Below are 14,011 nucleotides of genomic sequence, written 5' to 3'. Positions count from 1 at the left end.
TGCAAGCTTCAGGTGGAGAACGAAAACCTTTTCTTGGACTTTAGAATTGTCTGGATGGTCCTATCCTTCCTCTTATTTCTGTTATTGAACTGGCATTCTGTAGTTATAGGTTTTAACATAGGAACGTACAAAATTGCTACTCAAGATACGACTATGATGTTAAAAGGTCTTTATTTAAACCTGTAAAAGAGAAGCACAATAGTATAAAAAAGAACAGACTTGATGGGTGCAGCTCCCATTTGACTATCACTTAAGATTTCAAACAAATCAGAGGCACTGGGTTGGTGTATGTTTTCCAACTGCATTGTCTTCAATCCCTTATTAGTCCCCAGATTAAACATCATACAATGATCAAAGATACAAAATAAAAGAAGTGACCACATTTAATTCAATCTTATACTATATACTATGGATGCAGGTGGCTTGACACTGAGATATAGAAAGTAATGACCTGGATTTTGGCATTACAGAAGTATAATATATTTGATAATTACAAAAGAACGAGTTATAGCAACTTAATTCACTATTCAAACGGATCAATTTCCTTTCTGACCCAGAGTTACTAATTCACACATAATGTCTGGCCACTATTTGCCAAGAGGGGTTGCTTAGAAGAGCGTGGCCCACCAACAGAGAGAGAGACACCAAAGCTTCTTTACTGGTACAGCACATTCACATAACACACAATCAGCTGCAGAGCGTAAAACTGAAGCGAATCAGCCCTTACCTCCTCAGGTCCTCCACTGTTGGTGACAACTAGCCAACAGGAGAGGGGGGAAAGAAATGAACACAGGATTACACTTTCACCATGTCCATCTATTCTTATGGGAGGAGGACAGAGGGCTCTTTTTTTTGGGAACGGGTCAGGTTGATGGTTCTTAAGATAAGCAATCTCTTAGGCTACTTCCTGGGCGGTGGAGGTGGGGGAGGAGGTGGCGGGGCGAACGGGTACGGGCCCTGCCCTAGGAACCCCATCATGGGCTGGGGAGGAGGGGGGAACTGCTGTGACATGAGAGGCTGGGGCCCGGCCACGCCCTGGGCCGGTGGAGGAGGGGGCTGGCCGAAGGGACCCTGAGGCGGACCCGAGGGATCCTGCACGCCGCTGCCCCCTCCTCCTCCTCCGCCGCCGCCACCCCCCCTGGAGCCGTACTGGCCGCCGCCACCGGAGCCGTAGCTCTGGAACTGCTCGTTGTAGCCGCCGCGCCCGTCCCGGCCGCGGTCCCGGTACGAGGAGGAGGACGAGCGGTCCGAGTCGCGGCTGCTGCCCGTGGAGCGGCCGAAGTTGGAGCGTCCGTCCTTTGAGCTGCCGCCCACGGAGCGCATTCGCCGCTCACACTCATCCTGGTACATCATGTTGGGGTTGTTCGAACTGGAGCCGCCGCCACGGTAACGCATCCTACCTCCTGCCAAGGGGAGAAGCACAGGGGACCTTTTTCACAGCAGAAATTTTTGACATGAAATATATAGCCCAGCTGTTTCTAATGACATTCATTAAGGTTCTGACTCTGCTACACTTAAATAGAACAAATTTAAATTTAGAAACACCTGTGCTTGCCCTACTATTTTATGTCAAAATGGCTGCTGTGAAAATGCTCTAGAGAAACATGGCATCCCCAACCTCTCTTGGCCCCTTCTGTAAACCCAACTGCTTCTATACCTCTGTTTGTAAACTTATCAATGCCCAAACCCACATGCTAAACCCTGCCCTATCTGTTCAGCCTCCCTCGTCCCTCTGGCTCCGGAGTGTGTGTGTGTGTGTGTGTGAGCCTCACCTCCGCCTCCTCCGCGCCCAGAGTCCACCAGCTGCAGCAGCTTGGGGTTGATGGCCTGCCGCGCCTCCTCCAGCACGCGCACCAGGTCGCGCGCCTGCCGCAGGTTCCCCGGGGTGAAGAAGGTGTAGGCCGTGCCCTTGTTGGTGCTGCGGGCGGTGCGCCCGATACGATGCACGTAATCCTCCGACGAGTTGGGGTAGTCGTAGTTGATCACGAACTTGACGTCCTCCACATCTTCAGGAGGGGAAGGAGAGGTGAAGAGGTGTTGTCGTTTTGGGTTGAGAAGAAGAGAAAGAAAAAGAAGTCAAAGTGGTGACAAAACGCCAATTTTGTACATTATTTTTAACACTATCACTATTAGACCTATTACAATAGTCAAATCTACTTAAAACATAAATACATTTCTATTATATTATATTTGTACATTATTTTTTAACACTATCACTATTACATTTTATATATTATAACAAAAGGTCAAATCTACTTAAAATAATAAATAATTTATCTTACACAGGTACAGATATTTCACTATCAAAATTATTAAGCTCAAGCATTCAACTTCTGTGTATACTTACCTGTGAGTCTCAAAAAATATTTTAAAAGTAAAAAATGTGTTAATGCCTTAAAAATACATGTAATATCTGAAAAAGGTGAAAATCTAATAGTAGATCTAAAAGTATCTTGTCTGGAGAGAAAGCCATTTAGCTAACCGTAATCACCAAAACAAACTGCATCTTGCCTATAAAAGCTTTTGCAAAATCTCAATTAAAAATTGCTAAATGTTCAAATCAGATTTCTTTTTTTTTTTTTTTTTCTAGTTTGACAGAGGTAACGGTGCAACCTTTAGAAACAAGCCAATACTTTAGAATGTATGGAAGCAAAACTGTTGTCAAAAATGCTCAGATTTGGTGGTTGTTTGACACTACTGTATTGCAGGTCGTAGTTGAATTTGTTGAAAAAAAGAGCAAATAAAGGACTAAGGGGGTGTTACTAGATAAACGTTTTGAATTATATACCACAGCTAGAATTTCAATAACTCTGTGTCCGAGGTGATAATGATCAGAAATCCGTTGTGGATTCACATTAATTTCCTCTTAGCTACAGGGACGAAAACAATGAATAAACACAAAAGTCTGTTTCTCATTACGTGGGGCATGGGGCTCCGACTATACTGCTGCGGCCCAGGACAGAAAATGTCTCCTCTATTTCTACAATCACAAATATTACTACTGAGAGTGAATGGTACGCTTCTACGCTTTAATCTAACAGAGCTACATTGGAGAGAGGGATGGAGGGAGGTGAGTTTGGGAGGGGGCTAGTTCAGTACTTACCCGAGTTTGGGATGCTTTTACACGGGTAGTCGCCCCCCCTGCTCTGTGCTGGGTCGCGTGGAGGAGCCAAAGATGGAGGAGGGAGGTCCCGTCCGCACATCGCCCTGTCCAGAACCTCCCCCTTCACCCTTGGCGAAAACACCAGCAACTCCGGGCGCGAGCGGAACCGGCTTCCCACCAGTTCTCCGTCTCTCGCCAGGTTGCAGGACCTCCACAATCGGTAGCGGACCGGAACCAGCACTCTTAGCCCTCCCTCTCTGTCTGTCTGTCTGCCCGAGGCCGTCCCCAACACCGGGCCTCTGGACAGACAGCAACCTGGGTCCCATGGGGCTACTGTGACACATGGTTTTTGTGGACCCCTCTCTTATTCTGTAGAGCCTTTTGGGAGGTCTGCACACGGTCTTCCTCATTTCATGTTTAGTAACATTAGTCACCTGTGCAATCACTGACTCCTCACGTTAAAGATCAGAGGTGCAACAATAACCAGTCAGTCACAATAGAGCCTCTACACACTAGGACAGCAGGTCTGGGGTATCTCTCCTGCTCTGGTACAACTCTGGGCCCTTGAGGAGGAACTCGGAATAGCTCCGATGGCGAGCAGCCATATTCTAGACACTAAGCTGTGGCTGGGTTGCAGAGGGGAGGGGCAGTCTTGGCACCCAAAATGGTGCCCGGCTGCTCTGCCTGACGTTTGGGGGACGTTCGAAAAAGCCTGAGGGGGGAGAAGAGAACAATGACACAGTCAGACTGTGGCTCTGCAGATTCCACAATCCACTACGACACCACCCCCCCCCCCCCCCCTTTTGCTTTGAATTCCGGCCAACTCCTCGATGGTCGGCCGACAAGAGGACCCAGTTACAGTTTCAGTGCCCTTTTTCTGACCTTTCCTTCCCAGTTCCTCCTTCTCAAGTAACAGAACATCCTGAGTTGTTGTCTCATTTCTTGCTGATTAACTTACTGACACTTCTACACAAACAGGGACGCTGGTCTGCTGAGTGGGGAGGCTCTAAGCCGGGGGAGCTGAAGGAGACGTCACAAGACACGAGGGCCAGAGGGCAGGTGAGGAGCGTGCGTCCGCCCATCTGCCCCCAGACCTCTGATTGGGCCAGCAGTGAGCCCCGAGACAGCCCCATTGGCCAGGTAACACGGTTTTGGGGCAGTAACAAGAAACAGACAGTACCCCTCTTAGTTGGGTTTGGGGGGAAGGGGGGAGGTATAATGCACAGGGGGTAAGTAAGGCAGGAGTCCATCACTGGTCACTGGGCAGGGAGACTCCACACATTGAGCTGTTCGTGTAATGGTGGCGCTGGACAGTTTCTCTACAGGAATAGTGTCTTTTTTGCTGTGTGTTGCATGACAAAGCATAGGCTTGGACAGACAGGACAGGCACATCGAAACACACAGAAGAAGAGTGTGTGTGTGTGTGTATGACAAAATGTATGACGTACAGACAGGGGCACAGAGAACGGTATAGGACAACATATATTACTACATAACTAGAACCAGTCGCACAGCTAGAGGGGTGCCCCCCATAATGCTCTGCAGGGAAAGGCCAGGTTGGGGTCAGAGGGTGAGGGCAAAGGTCAACGAGCAGCAGGGTCCAGTCTACCCTTCTGCTGTTACCAGTGCTGTTGTTAGCCCTAAATAGATGCTTAGCCCCCTCCCCAATATTCCTTCAGTTGGTATCCTGAGGAAACCGAAACACAGCATCTCTGGGCTCAGTGGTGCCATGTTTCACAGGTGCTGGGGGAAGTGGTTTCATTTGAGCATCGGTGTGTTTGGCAGATTTGACATGACCCCATGTCCTAGTGCGCCCACCCCACCCCAATCCCTGTGCCCACAGCCTGGTGGGGCATTAGTCAAGCCTTGGTCCTGCTGCAGGTAACCAGGTTCCTAAAACCGGGTCATGTGCTGAACAGATGAGTTAACACGTAAACAACGGGCAGAAAAGAGTTAAAACATGAATATCAGATTCCACTTTCCTGTCCATTATTTGTAAGTAACAGAGAGAAAACATGTAATATTCAGGATTATTTCATTTATCTAAATACATATAATAATTTATAATATCAGTAGAGTGTGAAGGTCTTCTTTGCGTGTGTGTGTGTGTGTGTGTGTGTGCGCGTGCGCGCGCATGTGTCTGTGTGTGTGTGTGTGTGTGTGTGTGTGTGTGTGTGTGTGTGTGTGTGTGTGTGTGCGCGCATGTGTCTGTGTGTGTGCATGTGAGTATGTGAGTGAAAGGGACACAGAGTGAAGTAGTAAGTGAGAAAGACAGCAGAAGAGATGAGTGTTAGCACAGCACAGGCAGCTCTAAGGACATACCCAGCCCACGAGAAGCCACGTCCGTCGCAATGAGGATAGGAGCTTTTCCATTGCGGAACTCTGCACGAACGACAGACAGAAACATAAGAGTAAAACATACAACGGAATTACACAAAGAGCAGTCACTGGAGCACACCAACCGCAATCCTCACCTGACAAAACCCAGTCTCTCTCAGGCTGACTCTTATCACCATGAATACACATGGCAGGCCACCTGTAGGGAAACACAATACGCCATCTGTTGAAGGAGGCCAGGCCTGTGTGTGTGTGTGTGTGTGTGTGTGTGTGTGTGTGTGTGTGTGTGTGTACAAGAGAGTATATGGGGCGGCCTGTGTGTGTGTGTGTCTATGTGTGTGTGTGTGTGTGTGCACGTGCCGTGTGTGTGTGTGTGTGCACGTGCCATGTGTGTGTGTGTGTCTATGTGTGTGCGTGTGTGTGTGTGTGTGTGTGTGTGTGTATGTGTGTGTCTGCGTGTGTGTGTGCGTGCATGCGTGTGTGCGTGCGTGTGCGTACCGTATGTGTGTGTGTATTTGTGTGTGTGTGTGTGTGTGTACAAGCGAGTATAAGGGGGGGCCTGTATGATAACTCACCCATCCCTCCGCATGCGACGTGTCAGTTCATCACAGCGTTTCTTGGTCTCCACAAAGATGATGGTTTTGTTCTCCTTCTCAGCCATGATCTCCTCCATTAGCTGCATCAGCCTTTAGGGAACAAAGGGCAACTGATCAGCTAAACCCAGCCAACATAAACTCCCTGCCATTCACAGCTCATGATGACACAAAGCATGGTGCCAAGCCCCAAAGCCTACTTAATCAGTTTGGGTTGTCTTGAAGCAATAAAAGCTTTATTTCTGAACACGTTGCACTGCCTCACTTGTTGTCCTTCTCAGTCTCCATGCACACGTCCACAATCTGCAGGATGTTGTGGTTGGCGCTCAGCTCCAGGGCGCCCACGTTGATCTGTACGTACTCCTTCAGGAAGTCCTCTGCCAGCTGACGCACCTCTTTGGGCCAGGTGGCGCTCCACATCAGCGTCTGTCTGTCCGGCTGATATCAGGAGAGCGGATGGGGGTGAAGAGAATAGGTACGGTGTTACTGAACTCCGCTAAACTATTAAGGTCTGTTGCTATTTCAAAGCCAACAAGAAAAATGGTTTCCTGCTGCATGACGCCTGAACAAGTTAAATACAATAGAATTGTATCAAACTTTTCCAATTATAACCTGACCTTTATTTTTATGTACTGTGATATGTGGCAGCAGTAGACTTTTATAAGAAAAAGACGTAAAACATTTTTAAAAACATGTTCTGGTATTGTGTGTTATGTTAGCTGTCTAATGACTTGTACTTGGATTTGAATGAAGAAACCCATTGGTGAAAGGCATTGAAGTTTTCCACATCTGATATTGCTAGGTACTCGGTAAAAGGACCATGAGCTTATATGACTGCTACAAATGCACAAGAAAAACATGCACACATTTTTACAAGCTGCTAAGACTCCTCTTATAGGTGGCCATCACTTCCAACTTACGCGGATTTGGTCCACAATCTTGCGGATCTGGGGCTCGAAGCCCATGTCCAGCATACGGTCAGCCTCGTCCAGCACCAAGTAAGTACAGCGCCGCAGGTTGGTCTTTCCGACCTCCAGGAAGTCAATGAGACGCCCTGGCGTGGCAATGCAAATCTCCGTACCTACAAGATACAGCAGTGGCATGAATCATGCTACATGTTTATGGATTATTTGCACACTTATCCTATTCAATAGGCAAAGCCATGTTGTTATGTTGTTATTGACCAGTTGTCAAAACAACAATCAGGCTTGCTATATTATTGAATATGTTGACATAAATCAAACATCATAAGTTATGCAAAACAAAACAACAATGACATAGTAATTGCCCTTTCATAATAACAGCTTAGTAGATGTGTGAAAGATAAAGAGTCATCTCAACTCACCTCTCTCCAGGTCACGTATCTGAGGCCCTTTGGGGGCCCCTCCGTACACACAGGTGCTCTTGATGCGGGACGATTTCCCATACTCAAAGGCCACCTGCTGCACCTGCTGTGCCAGTTCTCGAGTGGGAGCCAGCACGAGGCACTGGAGCAAAGACAACAGCGCGAGACCCTGAGCAACAACTCACACGTACCGGACAACCAGAATGTTTCCATATCACTAACCAACAGTGGATTATTACTGCACAAATGATAACCAGATTAGTCTTATTACATTATGAAGCGATGATCCCAGACTTTGATTTAAGAGATGCCTTTAAAATATGACCAATCATGGCAAAATATTAATTGACAATGGTGTAGTTTGCCGAAGATAGCTGTGATATATGAATATGGTCTTCAACTCACAATAGGTCCATCGCCTCTCTCCAAGTAAGGCTGGTGGTTGATGTGGACAATAGCAGGAAGGAGATACTGTAATGCAGAGACGATATGAGAAGTATCAATATCATGAAGTGACAGATGACCAGGTCCAACTGTCCACCTCTTTATATAAGGAGAGTGGGCTGCTTACTGCCAGGGTCTTTCCAGATCCCGTCTGAGCAATTCCCACCATGTCTCTCCCGCTCAGAGCCAAGGGGAATCCCTGTGCCTGGATGGGAGTGGGTTCCTTGAAGTTCTGGTGCAACAGCACATCCATTACGTACTCTAAAACAAAGGGCACACAACGGCTTCTGTCAATACCAGGAACAGCTTTGTGAATATGAGCGTAGTAGTGTTGTTGCAGGTGCAGTAATAATGCTACTCAACGAGGGAACTGGGCCTGATGGAAGTGCGTGACTGGTTTTGGGCAGCCAGATCCTCTGACTGTGATCTCTTTCTTGCGGCGGAATTCCTCCAAATCATACTGCAAATGTAAACCAGAAGCAAATGAACACCAGAGGCAGTCTAAGATGTGCTGAAATGAAATATGATTCATAAAGGATTTCACTACACATATTCACATAAGGTTAGGTTAAAACCTGAGTCATTCGCTGGATCTCCTGGTTTTCGTTATAGAAGTTCTTTTCGAACTTGGGTAGCTCATCCAGGTTCCATTTCTTCTTCCTGAGTCTTTCTCCAGGATTGCCAAACTTTGGGGGTGGGGGGCTCCTGCGACTGCTGGACCCAAAGCGTGGCCTAGTGGACAGAACAGCACATATAACTCACAAGCCGCTTTCCATATTAACCATAAACTATGCTTCATGTTTCATAAACCATTTACTTGTTCGAAAACATTTGAACCATTGACAATAATGAGCTAAAAGAACACTGTACAGTTTTATTTAAGATTCTTTTTTATCTGTTTGACGCATTTAACGAAACCAGCTTCTGAAGAACATGGCCATTTGCGTGTAGGCTACTCAGTCTTTGGAAACGTTTAATATAGTCTAACTTTGACCGTTTTTCTAACAGTTTTTCTTACCCTCTGTCTCGTCCACGGTCCCTGTCCCCATATGAGCCTCCTCTCATGCTTGGAGTAAATCCTGTCTGTGGTTAAATAAGAAATATTAAAATTGAGTTAATTGCATTAGGGAAATGTATTACTTTGCATTACATCTGACAGCGCGGTTTGCTAAAACTTGCAAGCTGCAAACACGGCATTCGTGCGCGTGTAACTTTTGCTGTCAGCCTCTTTCTAACCCTGTTCTATGGATTATTTTACGGTGTCATGAAATATTCCTCGTTTTACCTTTTATCGTACAATAACTTTAGACAGCAAGCAGGCTGCAGAATATTTTTTGTTGAGTTCGAAGATCCACTCCCAATACGTCATGTGAAAATGGAGGAACCTGTACTTGCCATACCCCTTTACAGTTGTACATTTTACGTAGCATATTTCTGCTGTCAAGTAAACACCGCGGCATAGAGGCATAACTGTGGTGCGGAATTTGCGTAGGGTACTTGCTACGGCCGTGATGTGAATTAGCTAATTTTGACCAGCACAACAGGCACAGAAATACCAGTTTATGAATTTGTGTCATATCCGTGTATACTAATGTGAATAATCTTATCTGTATCAGGAAAGATCAGAAATAATTTTAGTTAGCGTTTTCAGCCATGTACCTTGAGGGAAAAGTTGAGTAACCAATCAAAACGCCGGCGTTGCATCACATGTTCATTAACAGGACGAGGACGTGAAAACGTAACAACAAGGAAGTGGCATTAAGAAGGCAATGGGTAGTATTTTAGCTAGTAGTAGCTATTTTAGTAAACACCAAGCGGTGCCGTAAAATAATATGAGACAGCTTGGATATTATCGATGAGGAAATGCCACTTTTCTTGCAGAATCGGCAAATTGATCGTGTGAGCTCAACATCAGAGTTATTCAGCAAGCATTCTCACTTGCAGGTAACTGTTAACGTTTCAGTCATTAGCTCGCTGACATAAGCTAACATTGCAGAGGAAGTGGAATTATTTGATAGATAATGGTTCAGTGAGGTTCGTTTGGCGGAGTTATGTTGATCCTTTGACAGGCTGTGTTTGTCTTTATCATCAGGGTGCATTACTGTCGTGATTGTACTCAAATTATGTGTTGTAATCCGTAGGAAAACGCTCGTGTGTTCCGTAGCAAGACACCGACTACTGTCGACCCGAAGTGCCTGTTATATGTGCAGCAACGAGAGTTTGCAGCCACAATTCCATTAGACAGTGAGTTTCATAACCATGTTCCAAAAATGTTTGCATTGGAATTTAATCCAATTCCTCGGCAGATTGTATCAACTGTGTTTGTGTGTCCACAGAATCTGTCACTATCATTGGGTCTGCAGATGCAACCACCTGTCACTTAGTAGTTTTGCGACACACGGGTAAAAAAAAAAGACTACACAAAAGCAATATCATCTCGCTAAGGATATCATCGTGGAATGTGTATTTCTAATCAGTAATCAGTGTGTGTTTATATGAAGGGAGTGGCGCAACATGTTTGGCTCACTGTGATGGCTCCAGGACGTGGTCCGAGGTGCCCCTCATAGTGAAGGCTGTCACCTCCTTAACCGGTGCTGTGAAGGATGGCAGGTAACGTTATGCTACCCTGGCTTTACAGTTTGGAGAACGATCATATTCTGATCTCATTTAAATGGGAGATACTAGCTTTTACAGTTACAGCAATTACTAATACACAAAGCTATATTATAATCAGCAGACTGAAAGTAGAAGAAACCTTTTGGAATTTGTCATCTTTTCTTTTGGCAGTTTGTGCATTTCCTTGATAGTGTATTGTCTCTGTTTTGTTTCAGATATGAGCTTCACCTGGTTGGGGGATTTGATGATGAATCACAAACATCCCACAAACTCAGCCTTAGTCTTTTGGGTGCGATACACTCACTTTTACAGTGGTTTGATTCAAAAGCCTAGCCAGATTCACTCCTGTTACATTTGAGTGTGTGGATGTGTGTGTTTACTTAATGTGTACTTTACTTTTCATCATATTTCAGCGGCCTTTCAGAAACAGCAGGAGGAGATCCATCTCGAGACATGTTGCATCACAGGTCAGCGGTTTCCCTTGCTCTTTACACTGACCCTCATCTCTTAATTCTCTTGATTTTCTTCTTAATCAGACTGACCTTTCATCTCTTACAGAAATGAACGACGAGGTTGTGGAGGGGGTTCATCGTCCAGTGGTGTATGGAATAGGTATAACTCTACTCTACTACCACACATATTCAAAAGAAGATGCAAAGCTCAATGAAGACATCTAAATGGCACTAGGCGTAACTGCTTTAGCACCGTGCTTATGACAGATGAAGAAATGCTGTTGGTATTTATGCACCCAAGTCCAAGGCTCAAACAGAAGGCGTACGTAAGCTGGCTAAGAAATGCTGTTCAGACTAGCTCTTGTAATCCTCACACAATGATGGCAATTCCTGCCAGCATTCTGCAAATTAAGACAACCAGGAGAATTCCACCAGAGCATAGTGCTGAAGCATGAGGGGCCACAACCTGCAGTAATTCTCTTTATTGCTCTTCCCCATGCTCTGGGAATGCACAAGTACATTTGGGTGATGCTTGTAAAGCGTGTAAAGGGTAGTGTTTTCCTCTTCCTGCCTTGTTGTGGTTCAGCTTTGCCCTGGACTCTCTGTGCAACTCAACAGGCATCGGTTTCTCTCTGCAGGAGTGAATGTAAAAACGGGGGAGGTGTTCACGGCCTCGTTTCCAACCCGAGGGCCAGCAGAGGACCTGCGCTCAGCACGCACCTTCACCGGGGGAGAGGTAATCACCAAGCAACAGGACAAAGGGGTCTGAGTCTGGGGATGCCCGGTTCTAGGTCACTTTTTAGGGTTAGGGTTATTTAAAACTACACATAGCACCTTCAAGAACAATATAAGATGACAATGCTCTAGTCTAGCCCTTGCTGTATCATCTCATGAGTCGTTGTGTGTTTTGCTGGCACCATTAAGCGCCGTTTACACTAAGACTATAACGATAACGGCAAACAAGTATTGCACTATATGAATGACAGCGTCCAACTAAAGCGATAACATCACTAATATCGTTATAGTTACAGTTATCTTTATAGTTAGCGTTCCTGGTGTGAATGACCCTTAAGACTATGTATATGGTGGTATACTGAGGAAAACCAGTTGGCTTTGATTGAAATGTTGGTTTGTTATGTTCAGATGGTTGAGATCTATGACTCAAGCAAGGAACAAGTGGAAGTAGGCCCATGCAAGTGGACGCCCAACAGGGACATTGCCTTCTGGTTGGCACAGGATGATGACACCATCTTACAGGTATGAAGAAGCGGTAAACGTTTCTCACCTAAACTAACCCAGTGGCCTTAGAGGTATTAATTTCTTTTTGTGTTTATATACACCACTAAACAGACTGTTGTTTGCACACAGAAATTGGTATTGATTCTTCTTCCCAATACTCATTGGAAGCTTGTGGTCTGTGTGTTTGTGTCTTGTGTCCAGTACCTGTCTACGTCCCCGATGGCTGAGCCTCCACACTTTGTGCAGCACATCAAGTCCACCATCCAGTTCCTGCTGAACCACCCCACCGCAGACAGCCTCTTCCCCGGTGGCCAGCCCCAGGTCTTCAGGCGCACGGCGCAGGGAGGGTGGGACTGCAGTCCTCCTCCTTCTCCCCAGCAGCAACAGCAGCAGCAGCAGTAGCAGCTTGCCGACGACAGCCCCTCTGGAGGAACTGTGGAGCTCTCATTCACTCCTTAAACCCCTGAAAATCACTGTGACCTTCTCACACACACACACACACACACACACACACACACACACACACACACACACACACACGATTGATTATGTTTGAATGGACAAGCACGGGTCTTCTGAATGCGTGCATTTCTAATCGGACCCCTTGCATGGAGAAGAGTGTGCCCCCTTTGGACCAGAGCGTGTCCACTGTCAGGACCGTGAGCAAAAATGACCATGAATCCTTTTTCCCCAATCTCCAGTTCAAAGTCACTGAAAATATGGCAAGAATGGTAGAGGCATCTAATTTGTCCTCAAGAATGTCCAGTTTTGGGCTATTGTCACATACGTTACACCTACTTGAGCCTTAAGACCAATCAGCATTTTTATTGGAAGTGCTTTGTGTCGACCATATTGATTCACTTACACCATTTCCTGAGTAACAGGAAGATCTGCTAATGATAAATCACTAGTCATACCAGATTCTGAATAGAAAAACCTGGGCATCGTGCACCATTAAGTTCCTTTATCAGAGTATCAAAAGTTAATGATTAGCAACATTATATGGATACTTTCAGAGATCATTCATCTTGAGTCTTGTGCAACATTTCATGTGTTACTGCTGTATGTGGTGTCCAAGTCATGAAGCCAGCATGGTAAATGCTATCTGGACTTGAGCTCTGTGCAATAACTGCATTTCAGTGTGTCGACTCAGTGCTCAACACTGAAACACGGTTGAAGATCTCGAGTATCTCAATTAAATTCCTATCTTCAGTGGAAGACCACACACACAACATAATGTAGCTGATTTCAAAGCAACTCAAACTCCTTCATAATCTTCATCTTCAAATGCCTATAAACGAAGAAAAAGAAGTCTATTTGAAAGTAAGAGTTGAAACTGTACCTGGATCAGTTCATCTAGACATGTATAGTAAATAAATACAACTGAGTTTCCTCTACTCGTCTAAAGAAACTCCTTGTCAAACTTATCTATTCATGCAGATTCAAAAGTGAAATGTCTAAGTGGTTTAAAAAATGTCGTTGGTGCATGTTTCATAAAAGATAAAAGTAAACAGTTACACCCACTTTTGGTGCAATGGGAAAAAAACTTTATTTGTGCCAACAATGCATTTATTATGAAATGAATTCCATAATATTATACTTTACTTTACTTCATCTGGATGTAAAGTTCCTTTCTGATGTGCGCAGGGATGGAGAGGGACACTAAATGCTCAAGATAGCAATAGCTCTAATACAAACTTGTTAAATTATAATCACCCTGTTGCTGGCAATGAAATCATGTAATGATCAGTTGCTAGTTTGACATTTTTTAATTCTATTGACATTATGATTCAAGTTGTCAAAATCATATTGACAGACAGTGCAGTTTTTGTAGTCAAGAGGCTCTACATGCTGAGTAGTTACCAGTGAAGGCGAGTAGCAC

The 14,011-nt window shown here is 45.3% G+C and overlaps 2 protein-coding genes across 2 annotated transcripts; one reads left to right on the top strand and one right to left on the bottom strand.

Annotated features, from left to right (window-relative positions):
* Nucleotides 1–154: 154 nt before the first annotated feature.
* On the bottom strand, nt 155–9,273 carry ddx17 (DEAD-box helicase 17). Its single transcript, XM_076292292.1, has 14 exons — nt 9,108–9,273; nt 8,841–8,905; nt 8,398–8,554; nt 8,186–8,282; nt 7,950–8,083; nt 7,784–7,849; nt 7,379–7,520; nt 6,954–7,114; nt 6,299–6,471; nt 6,016–6,126; nt 5,578–5,639; nt 5,426–5,485; nt 1,773–2,006; nt 155–1,403 (listed from the first exon to the last, which is right to left on the bottom strand). The coding sequence occupies exons 2-14, from the start codon at nt 8,885–8,887 to the stop codon at nt 901–903; spliced, it is 1,947 nt and encodes a 648-aa protein (XP_076148407.1). The 5' UTR covers nt 8,888–8,905; nt 9,108–9,273; the 3' UTR covers nt 155–900.
* A 236-nt stretch (nt 9,274–9,509) lies between these two features.
* Nucleotides 9,510–13,526, top strand: ntan1 (N-terminal asparagine amidase). Its single transcript, XM_076292305.1, has 10 exons — nt 9,510–9,766; nt 9,964–10,066; nt 10,159–10,224; nt 10,324–10,432; nt 10,654–10,727; nt 10,852–10,905; nt 10,997–11,050; nt 11,529–11,626; nt 12,034–12,147; nt 12,331–13,526. The coding sequence occupies exons 1-10, from the start codon at nt 9,686–9,688 to the stop codon at nt 12,529–12,531; spliced, it is 954 nt and encodes a 317-aa protein (XP_076148420.1). The 5' UTR covers nt 9,510–9,685; the 3' UTR covers nt 12,532–13,526.
* Nucleotides 13,527–14,011: the final 485 nt, after the last annotated feature.

This window comes from Alosa pseudoharengus, unplaced genomic scaffold (genome assembly GCF_046254945.1).
Source record: "Alosa pseudoharengus isolate Yale_2024_CS ecotype anadromous, Long Island Sound unplaced genomic scaffold, YU_APseudo_1.1 YU_APseudo_1.1_scf_1, whole genome shotgun sequence".
Lineage (NCBI taxonomy): Eukaryota > Metazoa > Chordata > Actinopteri > Clupeiformes > Clupeidae > Alosa > Alosa pseudoharengus.
This window is presented reverse-complemented; position numbering and strand designations above follow the sequence as displayed.